The sequence below is a fragment of the Rattus norvegicus genome, chromosome 17, assembly GCF_036323735.1.
Source record: "Rattus norvegicus strain BN/NHsdMcwi chromosome 17, GRCr8, whole genome shotgun sequence".
NCBI classification, from domain to species: Eukaryota; Metazoa; Chordata; class Mammalia; order Rodentia; family Muridae; genus Rattus; species Rattus norvegicus.
Genome location: NC_086035.1, coordinates 4,941,525 through 4,957,606, shown reverse-complemented (window position 1 = coordinate 4,957,606; position 16,082 = coordinate 4,941,525). Strand labels below are relative to the sequence as shown.

The 16,082-nt window shown below is 50.3% G+C and overlaps 1 protein-coding gene and 1 long non-coding RNA gene across 6 annotated transcripts; one reads left to right on the top strand and one right to left on the bottom strand.

Annotated features, from left to right (window-relative positions):
• Positions 1–3,445: 3,445 nt before the first annotated feature.
• On the bottom strand, positions 3,446–9,332 carry Spata31d1 (SPATA31 subfamily D member 1). The gene is made up of 4 exons (NM_001134606.1): positions 9,112–9,332; positions 8,319–8,361; positions 7,697–7,757; positions 3,446–6,982 (listed from the first exon to the last, which is right to left on the bottom strand). Exons 1-4 carry the CDS (start codon positions 9,307–9,309, stop codon positions 3,490–3,492), a joined length of 3,795 nt encoding a protein of 1,264 aa, NP_001128078.1. The 5' UTR covers positions 9,310–9,332; the 3' UTR covers positions 3,446–3,489.
• On the top strand, positions 6,845–14,292 carry LOC102547829 (uncharacterized). Of its 5 annotated transcripts, none has more exons than XR_360700.5 (4): positions 6,981–7,742; positions 7,831–9,140; positions 9,535–9,934; positions 13,986–14,292. It is a non-coding gene; the product is annotated as an uncharacterized LOC102547829 (long non-coding RNA). The 5 variants fall into 5 exon arrangements; XR_005495451.2 differs by adding an exon at positions 11,910–12,001 and having other exon boundaries at positions 7,831–9,934; XR_005495449.2 differs by having other exon boundaries at positions 6,845–7,742; positions 7,831–9,934.
• Positions 14,293–16,082: the final 1,790 nt, after the last annotated feature.

Here is a 16,082-nt window from a genome sequence, read left to right as displayed (position 1 = left end):
CAATGTGATTCTGTTTTAGTTTTCTTCTACTGAATGATTATGAAGAAAGTGTTCCCCAATACCTTTACATATCATGCAGTGCAGATAAAGGAAACAAATTATTCAAAAAAAAAAAAAAAACCCTAGGAACATTCGTAACTGAGCAACTTGCAACAGAGTGACAAAGTGTGAGCAAGCCAGGGAGCTTTCTCGGACAGTTTCCCTCACTGACAGGCAGCAACTTGCAACGGTTACAAAGAAAGGAGCAATTATCTTACTATTTATCTTTAACAGTAATCTCTCAAGAATCTTAAAAGTCACAAATCTAAACTATATAAAAACCATTTGTATCCACCTTAAATGCTCAGAATTTATATCTACTCATCAGCAATTCTTAATAACCATATTAGGAACCCGAGGGCAGCAAAAATGGATAGAAGAAATCAATGATCACCAGTCCAGCCTCAGCGAGAGCCACGTCAGCCAGCGCTGCCATTTTTTTTTTTTTGTTCCCTGGCTTAAGGTCCCTAGCTTAAGGAATAAGAATGTGCCTTTCTGAATGTTTCCTAAGGTTTTCTGCATCAGCTCCAGTAGTAACATCTCAACCCAGCTTCACTAACAATTTTACGTCTCCAAATGATTTCTAAAGGTGGTCTTAGCTGACAATTGACCTAAGTTCTTTCCCAGGGCTGTGATGAATCATTAATCTGATCCAGTAGCAGTGCCTGAAAGGGATCCAGTGTTGCTATTGTGTCAGAGATGCTGCCTAGTGAGGGACTGGAAGCCCTCTTAGAGTTTTCAGATAATTAGATCAAGGTGGAGGTGAGGGCAGTAAGTGGAGCAGAAGTCCATCACACCATGACGTCCTCAGGACACGTGGTCCTTGGGCCCTGCCACACCGAGGCCCACCCATGTGGCTGTGTGAATTCTAAAGCCATCTGTCATTCTCCTGTATGGGCTTTGGCACTCTGAGACCAGTGGTCCCCATAAATGAACTCATTCTTCCTTGATAGGGTAGGTAATTTTCTTAGAATAGAGTGACTTGGTCAAGTCTAGGACCCAGTGGTCAGTGATCAGATGCTAGAGGGGACCCTTGTTTGCCTCTGTTGCCGCAGAAGACCCTTTACGACAAAGGTGGAATCTAGGAAGGGAATCTAGAACCAAATCCTGTGAGCAGCGTGTGGAGACTGTTAGATTCCTGGTAAGCTGAGGAAAGACGCAGCTGTGAGGAGTGAAGTGCTCTGTAGAGTTAAAATGGAGGGGAGGACATTGGGTGGGGTGGATCAGGTAGGATACACGGAGGACTGGGGGACCAGGGTAGACTGGGAAACAGGGCAGGCTGCATAGTGAAGAGGAGTGACTCCGTCAAGCTGAATGATCTATGGCTACATTGGAGCATGAGGTGGACTGACATGCCACTTAGCGGTCTCCTGTGGCAAGTAGAGAAGCGTGACTCGCTGGCAGTCTAGGAAATACCTTGGGCTGCTCGGTCCAGTAGTAACTGACTAGCACTGTTTGAGAAATGCAGTAGATTGGGTGGACTGAGCTGGAAGACTGCAGGCATCAGGATGACTGTCTTAGCCAGTTTCTCTTCCTGAATGAACTTCATGACCAAACAAGAAACAAGCTGGAGAGGAAAGGGTTTATTCAACTTACACTTCCACATAGCTGTTCATCACCAAAGGAAGTCAGGACAGGAACTCACACAGGGCAGGAGCTGATGTAGAGGCCATGGAGGGATGCTGATTACTGGCTTGCTCCCCCTTGGCTTGCTCAGCTTGCTCTCTTACAGAACCCAAGACCACCAGCCCAGCGATGGCACCACCCACAATGGGCCCTCCTGGGTTCTATAAGAAAGCAGCTCCTAGGGGTTGGGGATTTAGCTCAGCGGTAGAGCGCTTGCTTAGCAAGCACAAGACCCTGGGTTCGGTCCCCAGCTCCGAAAAAAAGAAAAAAAAAAAAGAAAAAAAAAAAAAAAAAGAAAGCAGCTCCTGTCAAGTTGGACACATAAAACCAGACAGTACAATGCCCTGCTCTTCAAGATGGTAGAATGTCTACAATGGCTAATTGAAAGCAGAAAATCTGAAGAGGTGCAAACAGAAAAAATGAAATTAGACCAGGCAGGAGGGACGGTGAGGTAAGATGGACGAAGGCCCGCCCTTCCTCAGAATCCATGTCTTGTGACAGGACAAACCATCAAAATGTTGCCCTTGACATAGAGTGACTCCAAGGCTCGTGGGTGTGCAGAAACTGCAGGTAGGAGGAGCAAGCAATACTTGAGGAGGCTGATGGAGAAATGGAAGGGCCCCAGACAAGGAGGCAACCATACTGGGGACAGTAAGGGGCCACATTGGCCTTGGAGGCTGGTAAATAGACTTGCTGTCCTCTCCTGGATCCTTCCCCACTGGCCCAGCAGCCTCTTAAGTCCATATTCTAAGGCTAGCCCAGCCTGAGCTCTCACAGAAGCCTTCCTGGCCCTTCTTCTGGGTAAGCCCTTTGCCGCACCCACAGCTCCCACCTTCTCACTGTTCTTAAGAATACTCTGAAGGTATGGTCACCAAGGGTGTTATTTGTCTAGATGGGTGGGCTTGAGGCATGTCCTGCCTACTAGATGAGTAGCCTCTGTCTGGAAGGGGACCAGGTCAGGGCCTTGCTCCTCCAGCACAGCATTGAGTCCAGATCTTAGCTCTCTCTCCTGAGAGCCAGCTGACCACTTTGGTTATGAAAATGCCTCGTTTTAAGATTGGGTGGCAGGCAAGCCTGCAGGACATTTTTTCTAGTGATTGATAAAGGGTGAAGTCCCTCCGTCAACTGATGGAGGGGACTGGGCAGGTGGTCCTGGGTTGTATAGGAAAGTAGGCTGAACAAGCCGTGAAGAGTAAGCCAGAGAGCAGCGGCAGCACCTCCTGAGTTCCTGACCTCGCTTCCCACAGTGGACCTTAACTTGGGCTGTGTAAGTCAAATAAACCTCTCAAGTGGCTTTGGGTTATGGAGGTTCATCCTAGCAGTACAAACGGAGACAGGCTGAAGAAAATGATTAGGGAAGGGAAATATTTCTCTGGGGTGGTTTTCCAGTGGCAAGGACAAAATGGCATGGGTTCTGAAAGCTGTTAGCAAGCACCCAGCAGCAGCTGGGCACAAGGCGTTACCGTTGCAGATCTTTCCCACACAGTCATGCTTACTGACAATTGTCAAAACCACTCTGACAGAAAGCATTTCTGAAACATTTTATGGTAAAGAGGCCTTCGATCTCAAGGATGTGAAAGCTGGTGAGGAGGAGGAGGTGCGGGCTATGTGTAAGGAGGACCAAAGGTTCTCAAGTCACAACACAAGAGCCAAGGTCGCCTCTCAGAAGCACACAGAACTTGTTGAGAGCTGAATTAACCTAGCCCTTTCCCTAAACACAAGCCCCGTGTCACTTAAAATCCATGCCCCCCCCCACACACACACATAAAGACATTACTTCATTAAAACATTTATTGAGGGTACTGAGTACTGTTAAGAGGTGGATTATTTCTGGGGAACGAAATCTTTTCCACTGAAATTCTGAGCCAGAATTTTCTGTTCACATAACCGGGACATGTCTGCCAACATAGTTCCTACAGCAAAGGGGGGTGTCCCCCGGGGAACCTTCCCAGCTCGACTCAACAGGAGATTTGGGCGCAGCTCTGACTCTCTGTGGGACCCAGGTGGGCGAGGCTGTAAAGCCTCGCATTTCTGGGGCTGTCTGGCCCTTTCTGCCACGCCTCTCTTTTGACCAACAAAAGCAGTGGCCTGACTTGGCAATTTAGAGAAGGGGGCTGGGTGTTGGAACTGGCGTCCCTGGGCTGTCGGGACCCAGTACTCTTTCTTCGGCTTAGTTTTCACAGGCTTGGTGGGAGGAGATGAGGCCACACGGGGGCGCAAGGTATCTGACGCACCATGCCTCTGCCCCAGTTGCTCCTTGGGGACCTTACCAAAGTCTCTCGTGACTTTCTGAGCTACAGTGTTCCCAGGGGAAGTAGCTTTCACCTTTAGTTCCGGGTCATTCGCTGGTACCGACAACGATGGGGAAGCATCCCTTTTCAGGAGTGCTTCCTGTCCTTTGCATTTTTTGTCAGGAGAAAGCCACTGGAAAAAGTGTTTGACGTGCTTCCTGAACTGATGCTCAGGAGGAGACAGAGCCTTCCCTGGCAGGGATGGGATAGGCCTTCTCCCAGAATTCCCCTGGGTCGGGCTGTCCTTCCCATCGGGTTGTAATGTCTCGGGCCCTGCACCCCCTGCACCAAGCTCTTCTGTTTTCCGTGGAGCAGGGCTCAACCTCTTGGCAGACAGAGGGGTGTCCTTGTTCAGGCCCTTGCCTAAGGCGTGAGGAGGCACCCAGGGCTCCTGCTGCTCCACCTGAGCAGCGTTCATGGGAGCACTGGAAGGGCTCTGGTCATGAACGGGTAAAGTTTTGTAAGTGAATATATCTAAGACAGGAAGCTCGTCTTTTGGGGGCTCTGGAGCTAGGATGGGCTGACTGCCTTCTGATTTAAATTTCTCTTTCCTGAACACCTGATAAATGAAGTCAGATGCCTGGCTTTCCTGGGGACCTGATCTTTCTTCCGGGACCCTTCCAAAGAACAGGATACTACTTTGTGTTGTTGATGTGCTCCCATCTGCCTCTTCCGAATGCTCGCTCTGGCTGGTACTCAACATCTTGATAGGTTGTGGATGAAGGCCACTGAGCTGCTCTCTGACTAGGTTGCTTACCTTGTTGGATACAAATATGTTTTTGTCATCCATCTTTGATCCCTGAGGCCCCTGGATTATTTTGCTAGAACTCAGGCTCTTACCCAGTGGCACAGGGCCAGCCTCAACCAACATTTTGGGCACCTTTGGGCTGTGTCTTTTGCCCTCTGACACCTCCAGGCTGGTGGTGTCAAGGACAACAGCTGTCTGCTGCACAGCAGACATTGCAATTCTCTGTGTGCTCTTGGTATGCTCATCCTTGTTCTCGGGTGGTGGCTGTGTCTCAGCCCCGATTTCTTTCTTGCCTACACATGAGTTAAAATGGAGAGGACGATGCCCTAATTTGGGCACAGTGACAGGGACCTGATCCTCGTTGGTTCCATCGATATGGCCTCTCAGATGTTCTTGTGGGGCAGCTTCAAATTTTTTCCGGAATTGGCTCACCTGTGAGGTTTCCGAAGGCTTGTCTGACAGACTACTTGAGCGACCCTGTAGGTTCATCTCCTGGTCAGATGATGGCAGGCCATTGTCTAGAGCACTCTTGGAGTTACTGCAGAGATATTTTTGAATAATCTCTACAGTCTGTTCTTGCACCTTGACTGGTTTTCTCTCTGTAGAGACAGACCCTGAGCACCTCTCTTGGGGGCTTCCAGCTTGGTTTAACACAGGTGGCTTGGGCGGCTCTTTGTGATCTTCGTGCTTCAAGCCAGAGCGCCCATGGCTGCTCCAAGATGATTCTGGAGGGTCAGGATTCACCCACAGCTGAGACTTATAGATGCCCTGAGGCAGGCCCCAGCGCTGTAGGATGAACCTCTTTCGAAGGTGTTGCTCAAACTTCTTCTGGAATCCATCAGTCAGGGGGAAGTCTCTAGGAGGAACAGATCTGGGAGTTTGGATCTTAAAGGCTTGTATGGCCAAGGAGGGCTTGGCAGGAAGGAGACAAACTTTTTCCTGAGATTTCTGGACCACAGAGGGTAACGCCCACGCTCTTTCCTGTTCTCTTGCCATCATGTTGTACTCTAGGTAGGGGATTTCAGGTTGCAGTAGTGTTTTCATCTCCTGGGAGCTACGAAAATACATACCGCAAACCCTAACCTGAGACTGAGAGGAAGGTGACAGCATTGGCATTGGCTGAAGCTGCGACTGGGCCGTGGCAAGATGGATGCTTCCGGACTGAGTTTGAGTCAAGGTCTGTGTGTGTCTATCCGGCAAGGACAGAGGTGCGGGGGGAGCCAGGGCTGGGGAGTCGGTAGCTCTATTGAACCAGATGCACATGGAGGAGCAGTGTGAGGATACTGTGGTGATACAGCTCATGGACTCACTGTGGAGATAAGGCAGGCCCCAGAAGTGCTGTGAGGGCGTGGCCTCTAACTGGCCTTCAGCGGTCTGCACTTGAGCAAGCCCCTGCAGGGCATTCAGCTCCCTGAGTATGGCTCTGCTGCCCCCTAGAGGAAAGGAGTCTTCTGAGTTCTGTAGTTCAGCAGATGGCTGTGACCTTTTCTCCCAAACTGCAAGTGCCTTTTGGAAAGGTTCTGCTTCTCCTTCCCTGTCCTTCGACACGAGAACGTCAGCCTGACTTTCCTCTTGTCTCTCAAGTATTTTCAGGAGGTCTTCAGGCACTGGGAAGTGGGGTGAGGCTTGTCTCCCGCCAAAATCTTCAGGAGAGTGGTGGTGGTTGGGGATCTCTTGGCTAACTGAGCATTTTGACTGGGGTGGGGAAGAGTTGTAAATACCACCTGACTGTTGGGAGGACTCTAGGAAGGCATGGCTTGTCGTTGCATCGAGAAACAGGTCACCATGGCTGCCAGCCAAGGACTGAATGGTTTCTTCCAGTCTTAAAAGCCCTCCTGTTTGCTGAGTGGCAGGTTGTGCCACCGAAGGAGAATGGGAAAGCGGGTAAGGTAGGATGTGATCCAGTGGGAAGCCAGCGCCTGCGAAAGCGGGCTCTGGCGGCAGAGAGTCGACCTGTGGCGTGCACAAAAGAATGTCTTCCCAGGAGGCGAGCTCGTTAGTTGAGAGGACGGAGGGAGGAGGGGGAGAAGGTGCGAATGAAAAAGATGAGGTCTGATATCCTGAAAGGCTCGGGGAGAGGGAAGAGGAGGGAGTGAATGAGGTCTCAGTCACGGAAGCTGTGGAAGCCATGCTGGACACGGAGGCAGAACAGTCTTCAAGGCTGGCCCACGAGAGCAGCCGCTTGACCTTCACCGATGCTCCGTCACACACGTCACAGCTGGGATTCGGACAAAGCACTTGCCGGAAGTAGGAGGGGTCGTAGAGTTGTCCACGGGGGCTGAAGAACAGGCAGAGTTCAGATCTGTCGTCAGGACCTGTGTTCCAGTTAGCTTTGCCTGTCAACCTGACATAACCTAGCTACACCTGAGAGGAGAGCCTCCGTGGAGGGATTGCCTAGAAAAAGACGGGCCTGCAGTCGAGTCTATGGAAGGTTGTCTTGGCTGTTTGAAGGCCTAGGCCATCCCTAGATAGATGGTGCTGCTGTGGACCAGGAAACTAGCTGACTGCCTCCGCTCAGGCTAGCAAGCAGTACTCCCCAGAATTCTTGGCTACAAAACAGGTTGCTCACATCTTTGGTTAGAGGCAACGATGTGTAGAGTAGCCATCAGGCCTGCCTTTGAATTCCTGCCTTGTCTTCCCTCAACAACTGACCATGGTCTGGATTTGTTGGCTGAAGTTAAACCTTTTCTCCTTAAAGTCACTTATGGTTGTGGGGTTCCACCACACAGAGAGGTTCAAAACTAGGACAACCAGCATGCAAAAGAGAGGGCCTACGGGCCCATCTGGGGTGTGGATACCCAAAGCCTGTGTGCCTATTCCTTTTGCTCTGTCGTCCTTGGCCACCAGGGAGGCTGAAGCCTCTCTGCATACCCCCAGTTTATACCCTCACTCCTTTGCTCCTTTGGCTGTCCCTCCTGTGACAAGAGTAGGCTATGCTAAGTCCTTGAGGCTGGGGGGGAGGACTGGCCGTAGGGGAAGGAGAAAGAGTCACCTTTGCACAACAGACTGCAGCTTCCTCCACTCCCGCGCTTCTCCGTGTAAGTTTCTGAATTCTGGAAGGTGGGGGGGGGGGTATAGGTTGTATGGAATGAAAGACAGAGATGTGGGCGTCACACTTCCTCTTAGGGAAACACCTGAGCTACCGCAGTCTGAAATCGAGAAACAGGAGACGTGGCGACGTCATCAGCAACTGGGCCAGCAACGCCCGCCAGCAACGCCCGCTCACCTGTGGTCCATCCTGAGCTTCACCTTGCTATGGATAGCCCAGAAGCTCACGAGCTTGGCTTCCTCAGAGGTGCCTGAGCATCCAGGCGTGAAGTATGTGATGCAAAGAGGCAGGAGCTGTGGCTCCAACACAAGCCTAGTCCTCCCTAGATACCTGCCTCGCTCACCGCCCGGGCAGCGCCTCCTGCCCAGGTCAGGCATCAGTACTTCACGCCTACGGTGAGCTGAAGAGGGACTCGGGGCTGCTCCTCAGTCTTCTCTGAGGGTTCTATTGTCAGGGAAGGGTTTGTGCCTGATGATGGGATAGCCTCGGATCATGGACCTGGACGCTCAGGGAAATGACAGGAAGAAAGAAAGTGGGGTGATAAGACCCCTGAGCCAGAGCCTACCGTTAAACGACGTTCTCTTTTCCTTCTTAGCTCTGCCCTGTTGCTGCGAACAAAAAGAAAAAATGATTTTTTTCCTGTTGTTTTCCCTAGGACAACACTCCCCCCAACTCCCCCACCCCAGCTCCCATTAACCAAGAACGCTGTAATTTCTGATCAAACGTGTTTAATCCCTATCTTTATTATTTACTTTCAAAGGTAATAGAATATTTTCAGTTTTTCCTTCTTTGAGAAACCAAAGGAGGATTTTTATCTGCAAGCTTGTTTCGAGGTTGGGAACGACTACAATACGACTCCCTGTACTGAACAGCATGGACTCTGGGGCCAGCGCTGTGCTAGTGCTCCCCCTGACACGCTTTGTCCGGGGACAAAGCTCAGGCTCCAGGTTCTGGTCAGAGGCTCCAGTGGTCAGCGCCTCTCCTGCAGCCAGAGAGTTGGAAGGCCAAGTGAAGGGAGCAGAAGGAACATATGAGTCAGGACTGGATCCTGGAACCCAGTGTCAGCAGACATAGTTCTCCTTCAGAAAGCCTGACACCTGGAACCAAGCCCACGAGACCAGGGATGGGTACTTAGCACCAGACATGGACACCCAGGGAGGGAGGCTATAGGTCCAGATGAAACTAATTCCTTCCATCCCAGGCTTCATGCTGTAAGTGCACAGTCCTCCCTCCTCTCACAGAATTCTAGCTCAGGTACTGTGCTCAGACAACCAAGCTCACTCGGTGGTGATGTGAACGGAGAAACCGCAACTACCAATGAAGAAGAGTGGCCCCAGGAAGTCCCCACGCCACCTTACCTTTCTGATTCCTTGACTGGTCTGTTTGGGTAAGTAGAATTTCTGTATCCGGTACCTTAGGTACAAAAACAGCAGCCCTAGTGCACCCAGAAAGATGCACTTGGGGTAAAAGTTCATGAAGACGGACCCAAAGCTCAACCATGATTCCGTAGCACTAGTCAGAATGGTGCTATTGAAAATGGAGAGAATCTTCTTCATAGTGTGAATCTCAGGGGCTGCCTAAGGCAGCTGAGATCTGAGGCTGTGTGGGCCTCGCTGTAAGTGGGCAGGTCTGCATCACAGAGCTGTGGGGAGAGTCATAGAGTGATTGTGAGGGCGGAGGGAGGAGGGTGAGCCCTCAGTCCCCGCCCCCATCCCATCCTACCCCACTTCACCCCTACCAGGCCCCTCCATCCCCCCACCCTGCTTTCCTCATTTCTACAGGGAACTTACCTGTTTGCCCCCTCTGTGTCTGGGGCCTCACCTCAGTCCTCTTCAGCTCTTGAACTGAACCTACGTCATTCTCCTGCCTAAAAACTCTGACCTGGGATCTTCCTTGAAATGTTTGCTGTCGTTTACTTGGCCTCGACAGGAATGCTGTCTTCCAACATATCTTCAGGACCGTTTTCCCCTCTCACCAAATTAGCTACAAGATGGACTTTCTTTGTGAATGCCCAATGACCGACTTTTGTGTTTGAGTCATCTTGCAGTATCTTCAATCAGAGGGACAGACTAAAATCGCCAAGCTGTCATAAATTCAGGATATATACAGTTAGAATTTCAAGCGTTCTTTTGCGTGTGATTATACCATTTGATTTTGGTGGCGACGCAGTTGAAAAGCCAGGTAAGGAAGGATTGGGGTTGGTCACAGGATGGGCTGTGTTTTGGTATAGGGTAGAGTGGGTGACCGTGTCAGATGGCAGTCCAGCCAACTGCAGTCTTAGGGAACCCAGCAGGCTGTGTGATCTGTGAATCCTTGAGAATTAAGTATCCTGTATAGACCAGGATGAAGTAGAGACCCTGGTAGGCAAGCTGAACGGGAATGGGAAAACTTGTGCGAGCTGGGGGATGGTCACATGGGATAGACTTGAGCGAGTGGGAATGGAGCTGTCTGAGTAGAAGGGACAGTATGCATCAGATCCTGGAAAAAGCAGATAACTATTGGATGGCGGGGTGGACTGGCAGGCCAGCAGGCAGTGTATCAGGGTGAGATGAAGACCAGGGCTCACCATCATGGCCGGTTACTGTGAGTTAAACTGGGTTGGCATACTGCATTGAATATGGTGAGATGGGAACCGAGGCTCCTGGGAAAACTAGGCTAACAAACAGGATGGCGGGATAGGCAATCAGGGTACGTTGATGATGGGGTACCCTGAGTGGACAAGGACAAGCAGGGAGTGTGGCGGTCTAGATGACTAGGATGTGGCTGGTCAGGTGGCCAAAAAGGTGCCATAGGTCTAGGTCTAGGAACAGAGCATGTTAGGGGCCACAGACTAGGGTGCGATGGACATGTTACTCTGCAGAGGCAGGCCTGGTTCACTGACCAGCACCGTTTCTGAACTGACTTTCCTAGAAGGGGCAGGGGCTTTGTACGATGAGTAGGGGCAGGTGAGGTGAGGCTTGGCACGTCTTTGTCTTTGGTGTGCACAGGGGGTGTAGAGAACTTGGTACGCTGGGAAGACTGGGGTGAATAGGGTAGCAGGCAGGCTAGCAGCCACTGTGTGTGTCCACACTTTAGTGTGTCAGGGGATAAGGGAGGCTATGGAGACAGGCGGAAGAAGATATGGAGAGGACAGAAATGGCTGTTAGAAGACGAGGGAGCAGAAGGCTAGGAGGTAGGTCACAAGAACAGGTGTCATGGATAGAGGGGGTACACCACTGTGAGCCCAGGCACAGTGGTTAGAAGGGGTAAGTCAGGGCACTGTACAGAGTAGGGACTGGAGTGAGTAGTGGTACCAGGCACTATTGTGACCCTAGGAAAGGGAATGTTGGTGGGCCATGTGACGTCATAATCAAGGGATTTGGACAAGAGCTCCAAGGTGGACTAAGCTGAGGTGAGAAGTCCCAACTGCTTGGTGTCAGTCTAGGGTGACTTATGGAAGTTGGTTGGCCAGCAGCTCAGAAGGTAGGGAACCTAGGTGGAGATGGGGGTGGGGGAGGGGCTGGGCGGGATGGGGAGCATGTGAAGCATTGAATACTACGGGTTCAAGTACAGAACAGGTTGGCTACTCTAGTGTGATGTCGTGGAGCGAACGCTAGTGTCTTGGTTAGGATTCCTGTTGCTGTGAACAGACACCATGACACAAGGCAACTCTTACAAATGAAAAGTATTTAGTGGGGCCTGGCTTACAGTTTCAGAGGTTCAGTCCATTAGCATCATGGCGGAAACAAGGTAGCATCCAGGCAGACATGGCGCTGGAGAAGCTGAGAATTCTACATCCTGATCCGAAAGCAGCCAGGAGAAGACTCTCTTCCAGGCAGCCAGGAGGAAGGTCTGGAAGCCACCCCTACAGTGATGCACTTCCTCCAACTAGGCCACACCCCCTGAGGGTACCACTTCCCTCCGGCCAAGTGTATTCAAGGAACCATAACTAGGGTGCAAGGGGACAGGTTGTGAATGGCACATGGGACGTCCTTCCCCCTGACAAGATTGCGTGGGTGTGGACACTGGGCAGACTCACAGATCAGTCACATCAAGGGCAGTCTGGCATTGATAAGGTGCACCAGGGTGACTGGGGAACAGTGTGCAGTTTTGGACTACAAGGACTTGGGTTACAGTGCTTCAAAGTCTTGGGTGTTGACATTGAGACTCTTTGCAGCTCCCTGGTGTGTGGGGTGAGACGGTGAGGATCTAGTTTAATGGTCTACATGTAGTCACGCTCTGTCTGTTGAAGATGCTGTCAACATCCTGGTGCGTATTTCTTATGCCCAGTGGGTGTTGGGGATTGGACTCAGGCTCTTGGGTCTGCCCAGCAAGCAGTGTAACCAACTAGTCCAACTCCCAGCTCCCAGAGTTTTAAATTAGCATAGTAGGTCCCTGTTTCACACAGAGTCTTAAGCTGAGGCAGTGGTTCCCTCCAATGACTAAGATTACACCTCTTAAAGGAAAAAGCTCTTTGTAGGGTTTGGGGACATGCATGTGCATGTATTTGTGTGTAGGTGCATGTGCATGTTGTGTTTAGGTGTGTGCATGTGTGTGCATGTATGTGGGGGGGTCAGAGTTACTGTTTATCCTCTATTACTTCCCATTTTTAAAATTAGGCATTTTATTTAATAGTCTTACATGTATAGAATGCTTGGATCATATCTTTTCACCTTTCCTTTTTCCCAACCTCCCCTCCCCCTCTCCCTGAAGAAAGTGATTGTCCTTTCTCTGGCAGCCATCAGCTTCAGTGGCTCCTCATCCAAGCTGAGTTTGTCTGGCTCCCTCCTGTGTGAGGCTTGTGTCTGCATGCAGTCCCAGCCGTTGAGTTCATTCGTGCAGTCGTGCTGACATCTCTGAAGACCTCTGAAGTGCAGACCTCTCGGTTACCCCGCTCTGCTCTTTACTACCTTTCCATCTCCTCCTATGAGCCTCGAGGGGGGAGGGGCAGAGTGCACTAAGCACCCCATGGTTCCTTATTCTCTGCACGTTGGCCAGTTTCACCTCGTCTTTGTGTTTTGAGACACGGTCTCACTATGTAACACTAGCAGTCCTGAAATTCACTATGTAGACCAGGCTGGCCTTCTGCCTCATTTAAAAAAAAATTACTTGTATCTTATGTTCACTGGCATTTTTCCTGGTGTCGGAAGCTCTGGAACTGGAGTTAGAGACAGTTGTGACCTGCCATGTGGGTACCAGAATCCAACCTGGGTCCTCTGGAAGAGCAGCCAGTGCTCTTAGCTGCTAAGCCCTTTCTCTTGCCTCCTACCTCAAGTTTGAGACCAGTCTCTTTCACTGGACCTGGGGTCAACCAGTTCGGATAGACTATCATTTGGTCAGCAAGTCTACACCTCCCAGTGCTGGGGTCACGGGCACGTGCCACTGCACCCCGCTTTTTATGTGGGTGCTGGGAATCCAGAGTCAGATCTTGGTGCTTCTGTGGCAAGCATGTTACAGACTGAACCCATGGGTGACCTTGAAGATACAAGGCCTTCAACACTGTAGCGTGTTCCCACCTGAGTGGATGATCCCTGATGTCGAAGCCTTGCTCTCATCCAGGAGGAGACTTTGCTTAGCCACACGGAAAGGCAAGCTTCAGTGTTCCTGCCTGCCCTTAGGCCTATTGAGTTAGGTAGGTTATCTTTTGGATCCAGATTTTGCACCTTTATAGAAGAGGGACTCTCCACCCCGGCAAACCTTCTAAATGCAGGCAGCTTTCTCTGTCCCTCATGGTGCACTTGCGTAAATGAGAAGAAAAAAAAAAAAACCACATTTCAAAGCTCTGAGAACATAGGGTGGGATGTAATCTCGAAAACCCACCTGGACTCAAACCCGGAAGTAAAACTAGCAGTGTTTTTCTACGTTGAACTAACCCTGCTTAAGTCCCCGTGTCAAGTGTAGGACAGTCCAGCATCAGTCGTTCCTGGTCCCTTGATTACAGTGTTCCTCATTCAGTGTTGAGTCTCAGGCTCTGATCGTGCAATGTATTTGCTTCCAACACAGTGGGGCTACATGCAAACCTTTGATCCCACAACAGATCTCGCTGCTTCCTACTGGTGATCCACACAAGGCCTTCTAGTTTGTAGCAGAGCCCATTTTTAAATACTAGTTTCAAAACTAGAGCCATGTAGAGCCATGGCTACCATTAAGGAGCCCTTCCGTGTGTAATTGACATTTCTGTTCTTCCAGTGTGTAACGCATTGGCGTTTCTATAGTTCTAGTGTGTGACACGTTATTTCTGTCTTGCTAGCAGAATCTCTCCTCCCCTGCCTTTGATGAAGTTGCTGCCACATGAGGTGTGCCCATCTGCAGGAAGTGGAGGAAGGACCCCAGCCAGTTAACCAGCAAGCACATGATTGACAGCCTCGGACCAAAAGCCTTGAGGAGCGAACCTGGCCAGAGTTCCATGAGAGAATCTGGAAAGGGGTTGTTCCCCAATCAAGCCTTCCAATTTCAGCCTTGCCAAAGAACCCCCAAGGCAGAGAATGCAGGGTTCACAGAGCCTGAGACAAGGGACCAATAAAGTTAAGGTGCCCATAACACCAGTAGGTGATTGTTAATACGTGCTGGCTTCATTTGACTTCGGATGGGAGGTAGGAGGAGGGTAGGAAGAGATCCATTCTCAAAGAGACGAATACAGAATCCAGCAGCACCCCGCAAGGACAGTCTGTGTGGACAGGCACCCCCTCGCACTGCTACAGTAAACTATAGCGTCTTTGTGCCACAGAGTCCAGTAGGCCATGGCCATTGGATGGAGGAGGTCGCGCGGGTAAGAGGATGGCTCCTCTCCCATTGTTCGCTTCTCATCTTCCCAGTTCTGACTTCTGGATTCTTCTCAGTCTCCTTTACTCTCCAATACTGGGTGGCCATGCAGGCCACCTCCGCAGGTGATTGCTGAAGGGCTTTTCTGTGAATTCAAGAAGCCAGCATCCTGAAGAGTTTTCTAGGGGGCAGGGAGGCTCTTCCTTCCCCCTCGAAGTGCCCATATGTGTAGATAACTCGTTATAGTGTCATCACCAGAGAGAGCAACATGGCGTCATAAACAACAGTTTCTGGAACCTGAGCCTGACCCCAAAGCAGTACTAATCCATGGACACACACGAGTTCCCTCACTCGCTGACTATGCAGGTCTACACACACACACACACACACACACACACAGCAGTGACTATGCAAGTCTATAGACCTTGTATGGTGACTATGCAGGTCTACACACACACACACACACACACACACACACACACACACACACACACACACCTCACATAGTGACTATGCATTCAAGCCTGTATTCTTTGAGAGCGGAAGCATCAGAAACATCTTCTTAGCCCTAGGCCCCTTTACAGTTGCAAGTTCTGCCTTCTCTGTGTCTGTGAAGAGCAGAGAGAGAGGGCTGGATGCTTGTCAACTGCTACTCTTTCCCATGAGTGTAAGACTGGGGAGCAGGGCCCTCGCCACACCCTTCACGAGGGACAGAGCAATGGCTCCTGTGAACAGGTGACTTTCAATCCTCATGAAGGTAATGAGATCTGAGGGGAAACTGTCTTCACTGTGTCACAGGATGCCCAACTGTGAGGCCCTGTGAATGCACAAGGGGAACAGCAGTTTTCACGTTCTGGATTTTGTAGGTTTTTCCTCACTTGAAACTGACAGGAAGCTGGAGAACTGTCTTGGAGATGCAACGTTGCTGCTCTTACAGAGGGCACCCACCCATACACAAACGCATATATACATGAACATAAATAAAAATTTTAAAACAGGAAGGCAGATCTCCGAGTTTGAACCCTTTCTGCTCTATACGGGAAGTTCAAGTTCAAGTGGGGCCATGTAGTTTGACAATATAATTATTACACATCATAAAAAGAAATCAAAGATGTAAGATTTCAGAACTTAGCTCTGTTAAAAAGCACAAAATGGGTCCAAGCGTGCTTGTTTAAAAGGTGATCTGCCAGCATGGCCACTTAGCAGAACAAAAACAATAGAAGGTTCTACACTCCAGTCCATGGGCTCTCTGGCTATGGGCTTTGGACAGTATTACAGTAACAGATATCAGGATTTTAACATCCTGAAAATCCCAACAGGTGTGCCCCAGGCAGTTTGCAAGACTCAGCGCTCGCTGAGGACCACCTTGATTTCTCTCCCATAGCAAACTACACAGTGCCTTCCGGCACCAAAAGAACTAGCCAGCTGCAAGTTTCATGGGTGGTTTAAGAGAACTCTGTCCTGTAGCCATGATGTGTAGTGTCTTCAGCAGTCAGGTACTGGCATATAGTTGCAGTGGGTAACCAAAGCAATGACAACAGCCTGTGTTTTGGAGACCTACGGAGCAGCTCTGAACACAAGGTATCCC